The sequence below is a fragment of the Parasteatoda tepidariorum genome, chromosome 11 (assembly GCF_982258835.1).
Source record: "Parasteatoda tepidariorum strain Cologne lab strain chromosome 11, Ptep-v5.0, whole genome shotgun sequence".
NCBI classification, from domain to species: Eukaryota; Metazoa; Arthropoda; class Arachnida; order Araneae; family Theridiidae; genus Parasteatoda; species Parasteatoda tepidariorum.
The window spans coordinates 6,645,617-6,656,474 of NC_141765.1; the positions used below are offsets into that span (position 1 = coordinate 6,645,617).

At 34.0% G+C, this 10,858-nt stretch overlaps 1 protein-coding gene across 1 annotated transcript; it reads right to left on the bottom strand.

Annotated features, from left to right (window-relative positions):
- Window positions 1-360: 360 nt before the first annotated feature.
- LOC147801211 (THAP domain-containing protein 1-like) lies at window positions 361-2,975 on the bottom strand. The gene is made up of 2 exons (XM_087154836.1): window positions 2,536-2,975; window positions 361-1,772 (listed from the first exon to the last, which is right to left on the bottom strand). The coding sequence occupies exons 1-2, from the start codon at window positions 2,686-2,688 to the stop codon at window positions 1,674-1,676; spliced, it is 252 nt and encodes an 83-aa protein (XP_087010962.1). The 5' UTR covers window positions 2,689-2,975; the 3' UTR covers window positions 361-1,673.
- Window positions 2,976-10,858: the final 7,883 nt, after the last annotated feature.

Sequence of the window (10,858 nt, forward strand, 5' to 3'; positions counted from 1 at the left end):
AAAAGCTAGGAATTATGTAATGCCTATGATGGCATTATAAGAAAATGGAACCTTCTCATAACAATAATGTAAATATAACTTTTTAGAACCTTCAGCTTTTCTGGACAAATGGTTATGAATTTAAGATAGCATTGATATATTTCCAAAGAGGGCTTTAATAAAGGAATAAGGAAGATGCTCAAAATTTTTGTGAACTATACATTGCAATCAAATAGCCTAAATTCATAATTCATAATTAAATATAATTGTATAGTGCTAAGTTATACAGGGTGGTCCCGAATTCATGGTACAAACTTTAAAGGTAGGTACAGGACATTATAACAATGAATTATTGTATAGGAATGTATAGTCGCAAGTGAAGCGGTGCAACACCTCCTAGAATGAAGGCCTCAGCACGACACACCCCTCTCAATCCTTAGTAGTCCAACGAGAATCCTTACCGCGTCTTTTCAGAAAAGCTTCGATCGGATACTTTATATGAGTTTGTTTTTAATTAGAAACTTACCTTTCAAAAAATAAAATTTTTTAAGCACTTTTCGTCTCTACTGAAAAGAATGAAATTTATCGAACATATACTAACATTCTGAGAAAAATTATTTTAATTGCATTATCAATTGAAATAAAGATATTAAAAAAAAATTGCACTCTAATATACCTTTTGTAATTTATTTAAAGGAATGAGACAATATTATTTGACAATTTATCTATGTAAGCATTTATTATTATTCTTTCATTTAAATATATACATAAAACAAGCTATATATAATAAATAATTTTATCATTGAGTAAAATTTTTTATGAAAACAAATTTTCATTTTTAAGACAGCTGATATAAAGTTATATCCTTAACTTTATTGAAATTTGAACACAATTTTAAATTAGTGTAGTATAGTAAAATTATTTACAAGTTACTAGCTTTTCACAGCTTTCAAAAATGAAAAGTGATGAAACAAGCAACAAAACTGTTTATTTCAAATACAAATATAGAAACAATGTAAGATTTCATTTTAAATCTCTTCAGCTTATTAAAAATATGACCACTTAAACATTAATTTATTAGTCTAGTCATACAAAATATTTTTCAAATAAACTCAAAAAGTATTATAATGCTACTTGTCTTAAAAGTTACAAATAAAAAACAGAAGCTGTATCAAAAATTGATTCTATATTTTAATGTTGAAGAAAACAAACAGCTCCTTTATTTTAATGTTTGTAGTTTTCTTTTCTTAGTTTCTGGTTCAATTTTAGATTGAGTTACTTTTAAGTTTAAGTTAGCTTTCTTTTTATTAAGTCGTTCAGTTAAAATTGAATCATTTAGCTTTTTACAATAATTGCTTAAAAAGGTGTTAATGGCTCGAGTTACTAAAAATTTAACAATGAAACTGGAATCATGAGCAGAGCATTGATTGTCATTTAAGAATATTTCATTTCTTTCCAAAACATTAATAGTAGTTTCAATAGCCAAAACTTTATGATTATGCATTTGTAGAAATGAGCTTTCAAACTCTTCAGAAACTAATTTTTGAACTACCACATATGCGTGCAAGATTATGTCAACAATTTCTTGCTTAGGGTAAACCAAACAACCTCTGTCTAATGTTTGAATGTAAGAGTTTTCAACACCATCTATCACATTAAATTTCTCTTCGATATCCGTTAATGTGATAGATTTCTCACAAGATGAACAATTTTTGTTTTATTTCACCAGTCTTTGGGTCAGTTTTCACCGTTTCTTTAACTATGACATCCGACGAAAAATGTTTCTCACACACCTAAAAACAAGTATACATTTTAAGTATTTTGTTTTTATTTTTAACTATTTCTTCAAAAAATATTATACTAAATACTTTATAGCTTTGATGTCATAAGCTTTTTTACATATTTGATGTAAAAAAAAAATTATGTTCTTACATTTAGTTCTCACTCTTAAAATGTTCTCATATTTTTAAACTCAACGAAAAAAAAAATTTCAGAAAAATCAAAATATTTGTTGAAAGTCATATTTTACTCAATGAAATATGAGATTCAAATTAAATTTTCAATTACAATTTCTATTTTTTCTTCACAAAACCAAGACTTCTAATGCACAATACCCAATGAAGTAAGAGACGCAAATTAAAATTTAAGTAAAACTTTTAATTTCTGGTAAAATTTTAAATTATCACTCTAGGAAAAACAATATTAAAATACTTATAGAACTGTTGTAATAGAGGTTTGTGATTTTTTTTTTGAATGATTTAAATTTTCGGTTTCATATTGTTTGAATTTTATAGCCTGCATTATGTTTTCACATTTTGTCAAACTTTCTCACACAAAAATGCAATTAAAACAAATTTTAAAACTATGAAAATCATGAAAAATTTGTACTATCTCATTTAAAATGCCTTCTAAATTTAATATATATTTTTCTCCAAAATAAAAAAATGAATATAATTTGATTTAACTACCTGAATGATTATTTTAAAAAAGAAAGTGTTGATTTAAATCAACGAACCCCGATTTCAACAGAAATAAACAATAAGTGAGAAAACTTACTCGAGAATTCTTAGTGATGATAAAATCCTTCCGTGAGAGTGCTTGTAGCCAACGTCTTTGTTGAGCTTCATCTTTGGGAAAATTAAATACGGCAACTTTTGGACCGTTAGCATAATTTCCTTTGCAGTTTACTGCACAGCAATGGTAAGTCATGACACATTAATATATATTGCAAATATGTAATCCAACAGTAGCTATCATAACTTAAAACTTCACGAAAACGAATTAAAAATAACAAAACACGTGGAAGGGGAAGAACCGGCGCCAAAGGGAATGACTGTTATGGTCACCGGAATTCCATTTCGCCAAAATCAAAGCTATGAATGACGCCAATGCTAATGGAAGAATGTGGCAGCCATTCAGGTCTACTTCGTTGGACTACCAACGGATCGGATTTTTCATTTATGTTAACCCGTGCTGAGGCCTTCCTTATTCTAGGAGGTATTGAGCGGTGAGGCGTAAACAGGAGAAATAACGGACGAAAGGAGAAACAAAGATTTTATTGAAAGCGTTGTTGACAAGTGTCATGTTTACAGTAAGTGTTCAAAATTGCGTCCACTAGAAGCGATACATGCTTGACAGCGTCGGTGGAGCGATTGGCGTTCACGTTCAAAGATGCCTGGTATTTCACGCACACCTGCAGCAGCTACAGATATGCGAGCGACGAGATCCTCATCTGAGTCAACTGGAGTCTCATAAACAAGATGCTTTAGATGTCCCCATAAAAAGTACTCGAGGCTCGATAAATCGGGAGATCGGAGTAGCTAAGGGATTGGTCCACCACGCCCAATCCATCGAGTACCAAACGTGGCATTCAGGTAATTCCGTACATCAATGCTGAAGTGTGCTGGCGCCCCATCGTGCTGAAACCACATGCGGTTACGAATGGCGATCGGAACATCATGCAGCAGTTGTGGTAACACTTCTTTCAGAAAAATAAGATAGCTCCCGCTACTGAGTCGCGTGGGTAGTAAAAATGGGCCAATCAAAAAGTCGTTCACAATACCAGCCCACACATTAATACAGAAACGTTGTTGAAACGCATGTGGACGCGTTGCATGTGGATTATCGGTTGCCCACACATGGGAATTGTGCGTATTAAAGACACCCTCGCGTGTAAATGTCGCTTCATCTGTAAATAGCACATCACCTGCGAAATCCGGCTGCAACGCACATTGCTGCATCACCCAAAGGCATAAGTTCACGCGGAGAGGATAATCTGCCGGATTCAATGCTTGTACTTTCTGAAAATGGAAGGGGTGTAAGCGATTTTCATTTAACACTCTGCATACAGTCTGATGACTTACACCTACGTCACGCGCAACAGTTCTTGTGCTTGACTCGGATCTATCAGCCACAATGTTCAAGATGCTTTCTTCCAGCCTTGGAGTGCGTACAGCTCTTACTCGACCAGCGTCATGTCTGTTGACGTCGAACGCACCTGTTTCACAAAGTTGACGATGTAACCGTTGAAAAATTCTATGATCTGGCATTCGTCGACCAGGATACTCCGCGCAATACATTCGTAACGCAGCTCTGCCGTTACCATTTGCACTGCCGTACATGTAATGCATGTCTGCTTTTTCTGCATACGTAAAGTCTCCCATCGTCTACGGCAGCACAATTGTGAATGGCGCTTTTCCCTACTGCTGCGATGCATCATTTTCAACAGCGGCTAGACATCTACTGCCTTCTGCCGGCAATGATACCAACCGATCACTCCATTTCTCTTTTCTTTTATTTCCCCTGTTTACGCCTCACCGCGTCACTTGCGACTATACATTCCTATACAATAAATCATTGTTACAATGTCCTGTGCCTACCATTAAAGTTTGTACCATGAATTTGGGACCACCCTGTATATTTATTATGTTCTTGCTCGTAACTTAAAAAAGTGGAAATGCGCAAAGAAATTCGGAAATGTGTATATAACTATATATAATCTTATAAGTGGAAATGATTTACTATCTTATGCGTATAAAAACATTCATAATTAATGCGGCAATACAAAAACTATAAACTTTTTATAACATCGAATTAGCAGACATTTTCAGAGACTACAATGAAATAAAAATTTTCTAGTAAATAATTTCGCGACATATGACTTACGATAACAAGTAATATATACTGTTTAATGAATTTTAAGTTTGCATTGGTATGTTTTCAATGTGAGGTTTTAGCAGAAAGTAAGGGATCTTACTTTTTGTCAACCATACATTACAACTTCATAAAATAAATTCATAATTTACATTTAAAATTAAATATTTATTATTCAATGATCTATTAATTAATGATTAATCATAACATTTATAAAAGCGAGTGCATAGAAACTTCCAAAAGCGTTTTCAAAAGTGCAGTTTAAATCTCGGTCGTTACGACACTATTTTCAAGAAATGAACATTTGAGTTTCACTTCGATATTCTGTGATCTTTTGTAAAGTATAGGACTGCTCGGAATCACAATAAAATTAAATTGTTAATAATATTAATAAAGAATTAATGTAAAACAAGGAATAATGATAATGAAATAAACTAATAATAAAAACTAATAACAAAAACAGCGATTTATGGAAGAGAGTTCACACTCACTCCTAAAATTTGAAGCGGGATAAAAACACAATGTAGCCCAAATTAGATGGAAATTTGCTTTACATTTTTACACTTTAAGAATGGAATCTGCCATTTGCAATACTAACGTAATAACAATGGGAAATAATGATTGGGTTAACAAGGTTGCCAGTTCTACAAGATCTCAGTTTCAAAGGTCATTTTAAATATGATTTGCACCAACATGAATCGTAAGTTGGTTACAAAAACTACTTTTCATTTTCCCGCGCTGAAGTTAATGCTCGGAGAAAAAACTTTTTGGTATAGTTATCATACCTGTATTGTAAAGACATTAGTAGTAAAATAAACCATAATTCTGATAATTAAACCTAAGTATATGGTATTTAAATCACTCATTTGGTAATTTTGCCGTTTGTCAATGGTATACTGAAATTTCTGTTTTCCAGAATTATAGTTATTATTACCATACATTGAATATTAAATACAAAACTAAAATGTAAATTTTATCAAATCAATGGTTTTAACGCCATGCTAAAAAGTATCTCGATAAAATTGCCAAAATGTTCTTTTGAACCCAATTAAACATTTATTTGGTGATGTTTACCTTGCGATACCTATGCCTCATACCAAAAGGAATAATAACTGATTACATTTCTATGGTTTATTTAAAATGGCAGTTTAATTAAATGGTTTATCGGAGTTAGATTACTGTTAATTATTTCTAATGGAATTCCTCAATTATAACAAGAGGTAAAAGAACATGAATGATGGTCTCAAATGATTAATTAATTAAAGTGTTTTAAATCTACTAAACTCAGATATATAATTTATATATTGTTTATCTATTTACATACAGATATGGATTTTGTGGAAGAACGGCTAAATGGTATATGGATATGGAAGAATGGCTAAAAACCTCTTTTTCGAAAATATTTAGTTAAAATATTTCGAAAATATTTTTAAAACAGATAGCATAATTTTGCGTAAGACAGCAATAATATACATCCAGTGCTATAGCGGGTTTAGAAACCTCTACATCTAAGCTTCAGAACGGTTAAATGAACGACAGTACTGCTCGGCAGGATGCAAGCAAAACACCTATATATTATTGGGGCCTCCATTGCCACGAGTTGCTGTTCTTTTACCGAACACTATGAGGCCTCGAGGTAGTGGGTTAAGCATCTCTGTGCTGCTTGTCTCATTTTTGTACTATCTGTTCTGTAGTTTGACACGAGACAAGCCATTCTTTTTCTTTAAGCACACGAACCTAATCCAAATTTATTTATTTACTGTTATACATCCATGGTTAGGCTTCGATTTGAATTTACTACCTCCATTTTAAGCAGAGTTTGGCCGAACAACACTTCTGTAAATTAAAAAAAACATTACTTTTCTTTAAATGTGCGTTTAGTGTAACTTGAAGGTAGCCGGTTTTAATTCTACTGTGTCCCAGGATTTGTCTTGCTGTTTTTCTCGATCTTGTGATATCTGTATTTTGACTTGGTAAGGGCATATAAGCTGGGATATGTACCGAACTTTGATTCACAAACCAGCAGCATATGTCAACGTAACAATAATTAAGATTAATTGCCTCCATACATTCATATACAAACTCAATATTGGAGAGCAACATAGTAGATATCCTCGTAGTTCACCCTAAATAATGCTAAATCCTCTACAAAGACCGATTTATCCAACCTTCTAATTAAGAAACGTGATTGCTAATAGGAATAAAATCCGCCACTATCAGGGTGAGTACAATCATTGCATTATTTTGTTCTGAAAACCTGGTGACTAGAACAATAGAAAATTTTCTGAAGTCACTCTTTTCCGCTTAATTACAGGTCATGACAAACCTGCACACACTTCTCCACTGCGTTTGTTTTGGCTTTGAATGGGATCTGCCTATTATGTTGGAGCCCCATCATCAACGGTGATCATTTGCTCAACGATTTTCGGGGTGAGATTACCGTTTACTATTAGAAAGCTCGAATTCGAATTGCTGAACTGCCCAAGACGAGTGAAAATAAATAAATAAACGCACATATAATTTGTGCATTTAAATGTGTGACTTGAGAATCTCATGAGACTATAAATTTGATTCTATTATACTTTTTATGCTAGTTGTTAATGAATTGAGTTGCTTTTTTCCACCTTATTACAGGTCATGTCTATCAGCAAGCACTTCTCCACGGCATTTGTTTTGGCTTTGAATGGGATCTGATTATTATATCGGAGCACCATCATCAACGGTGATCACATGCTCTATGATTTTTCAGGGTGAGATCACTGTTTGCTATTAGAAAGCTCAAATTCGAATTGCTGAAGTGCCCAAGAAGTGAAAATAAATAAATAAGCAAGCATAATATCATTTGTGTATTTAAATGTGTGACTTAACAAACATATGATTCTTTCATTTTAATTCCATTATACTTATTATGCTAGATGTTAATGAATTTAGATATTGATTTTTAAAGCACCACGTTATAATACCATAGCAGTTCTGCTCTTATGTCACTAGCAGTTTGATCTGGAAACAATATTTTTCTCCTCTTATTCAGGATCTGTAATATTACAACAAGCAATTAGAAATCTTTAGCAATATGATATGAGCTTTATTTGTTCTAATCTTATGATTTCTTTAGACCTCCACACGATGGGCTTATTTAGCAATTCTTCAATATTCCACAATATTGTAGACAAATTTTTACCACTATCTCTAATTTCTACTACCAGATGATGATTTAAGTGATAGTAAATAGGCAATTTACTATAACTAAGTGCAAAATATATGAATTGTGATCTTTCTGTTATTAATATAATAAACAAGGTTCTAGCCACATTTGAATACTTTTTCAAACTGCTTGAGTCTTCAAAAAAGTAGAAGTAAAAAGAAGTTAACATAAAAGTTTCTTTATAGAGATCGTCTATTTATAAGTTATGATGGTTAATAATAAAGAGATATTTATCGAGTAGCATTAAGTAATGACATTTAAAGTGTTCAGTGAAGGCAACAGCAAACTACAACATTAGTCAGAAGAATCCATTTTATTTTTCATAGTTGCTTCCCGTTTCACTAACACTCACATTTAATATCACAATTAGCTTAACAATTAAAATTATTGTGCAAAACAATTTTTCAGGTCGCTGTCGACTAATCTTGTCAATGTCATTACTTAATTACGGAAAACATGAACTAAAATAATGCTGTTACTAATCATGTTTCTAATTCATACGTGAACTAATCGATTAAGAATATCCGAAAATTGTTGTTAAACATGCAATACCGTGACTCCAATTATGGAATTATTCTTCATTTGCGTCATTTTCTCATCAATAAATTATAAAGCTTCATATCTTTTTCAATGCTGCATGACTCTTTGCAAATTTGAATTATTTATCAACTCCGTGGAAAGGGCTTTATTATGTTCAATTGGAGTCAACTTGCGTTCCGATTTTTATTGATTTCAATATCTCGAAAAAAATTTCGAATTATTACTTTTGATAGTCTTACAGATGATAAGTCTGACAAAAATGTTCATATAGTTATTTATAATCCTTTCTAGGAACAATCATAAATTCCAAATTACTGTATAGAACATTTATGGCAAAAAAAATATTGTTAAATGGATTTTTGTAAATGGTTATTCCAATGCTACGCACGCGTGAAGCATGATTTCGATTATAAATTTTCATAATTCTGTCTAAGAATTGCAGTAAACATACAGGGTGATTTCTGAAAGTAATGCTCATGATTTAATTGTGACGCGACTATCGATTGCAGCCACTCAGATTGGTCAAACAATATGGTGGGGGATTTGTCCTTCCAAACGCGCCTGGTCTCAGGTCGCTCCCAGCAGTAGGAGCGGCAGGACGTGTCTTCGCGCAAAGTCTTTTTTTCGATCGAGTCACGGCGTGCTGGAGTGTTCGCTGGAACAGCGATACCCGATAAAGTTTTGTGTGCGGCTTGGTAAGAATGCGACGGAAATTCATCACATGCTTCAAGACGACTTTAAGGATTAATGCATTTCGAGATCTCAGTGCAGAAGGTGGACCTTTAAGGAGGGTCGGGAGAAGGTCATCGACGAGTCTCGATCTGGACTCCCAACTGTTAGACTATGAATTTCAATGAACAAGGTTCGAGTAAGAGTCAGAGATCACGAGTTCGAAAAACCTCTGGAAGAGGGAGTTCGAACATTTAAAAATAATTCAAAGACAGAATTTGCATAGTATTAATTTTGAGTGTGTAAGTACCCTCATTATGCAAGTGTTACTTTGTATATGTCCCGCAGTGGACTGATCGTTAAGACACGGTTCCCAGCAGATCACCGAAGTCAAGCATCACTGGTTACGGTCAGTGTGCGGGTGGGTGACCACTTGGATCAGTCTGCGTAGGGACCGAGGGTGTGCGGTATTGGTCCTCGCTAAACTGTGCTACCGTGAAGTGCTCGACTTCGCGCGCAGGTCGTCGGGCTACCGAAGCGGGGGTGCCATCCCTTCCGCAGAGGATCAAAATTGTGATGGCATGTCTTCGGATCATCCTCCGGGATGTTTCCCAGACCGTCGCCAATAGCCCATTGTGCTGCTCTAGTGCGACGTAAATTAACAACTACAACAACTACAACTACTACTTTGTATATATATATAACAAATCAAGATTGGATTTGGGAGTTTTTGTTTCGTTTGATTTTCATGACTGTATGTTATTGAATACGTTACCTCATGTTATGGAGAGGATTGTTTTTCCTTTATGATGTTTAAGTTAAGTTATGATTTTTCTTGCTTAATAAAATTTATGATTAGTTAAAAGATGACTTTTTTCATTATGCTTGCTGGGCATTTTCTACAACGCACTAAACTCTGCCAGCAAGGTTATGGGCCATGCCTGCCCAGCTTAGTTAAGCTTTTGTCGTCTTTAGAAGCAAGTTTATTATAACGCTACTGGGGCCGTTTAGATAGATTGGAGATGGCCGAAAATGACAGCAGTTCCATATTGGGATTTAAAAAGCTAAACAGTTTCAATTACAGTAGTTGGAAAATAAATATGAAAGTATTACTCATCGATAAAGGCTCTTGGGAATTTATTGGTGGTACAGAGAAGCCATTACCAACTGATGCAACAGACAGAGACTTACGCTCTTATGAAATGCGAAAAGCTAGAAGTTACTCTACTATATTCCAAGGAATTGATGAGCAGTTTCAACCGCTGATAGCCGACACAGAGGACGGAAAAACAGCGTGGACTATTTTGAAGGAAAACTTTGAACCTACCTCCCGAGCACGGTTAGCCGGACTTATTGATGAATTCTTTGAATTGAAGTTTGATCCAGAGAAGGAGACTATTGGCATTTTCTGCAAGTTAGTAAATGAAAAAAGGAAACAGATTCATGACGCAGGTTTTGTAATGCCAGAAAAGCTCACATGTTTCCAATTAATTAGAAGATTGCCAGCAGATTATGACAACTTAGTTCAAATGCTTTATCGACTAGAAGATAAAGATTTTTCGATTTCTAATGTTGAAAAGGAGCTCCTAATCGAATCTGGAAGGATACAACAAAAGCAGAAAGACAGAGGAGAGGACATAGTCGCCGATGCTTATACTACTTCATCTACTAGAAAGCAAGCCTATCGGAAGTTGAATGGAAATAAAAGCAGTGGTCGCGTCCTGGGCAATGATACAACAACAACAATTATGTGTTCCTACTGCAATAAGAAAGGACATAGTGCGGAAAGATGTTTCCTGAAGAAGAAAACCA

Bases quoted from the DNA above. Each gene is read 5' to 3' on its own strand.
- LOC147801211 (XM_087154836.1), bottom strand. From the start codon at position 2,688: ATGACTTACCATTGCTGTGCAGTAAACTGCAAAGGAAATTATGCTAAC. The intron at 1,773-2,535 runs GTAAGTTTTCTC...ACTTGTTTTTAG, and splicing joins TCATCACTAAGAATTCTCGA to GTGTGTGAGAAACATTTTTC.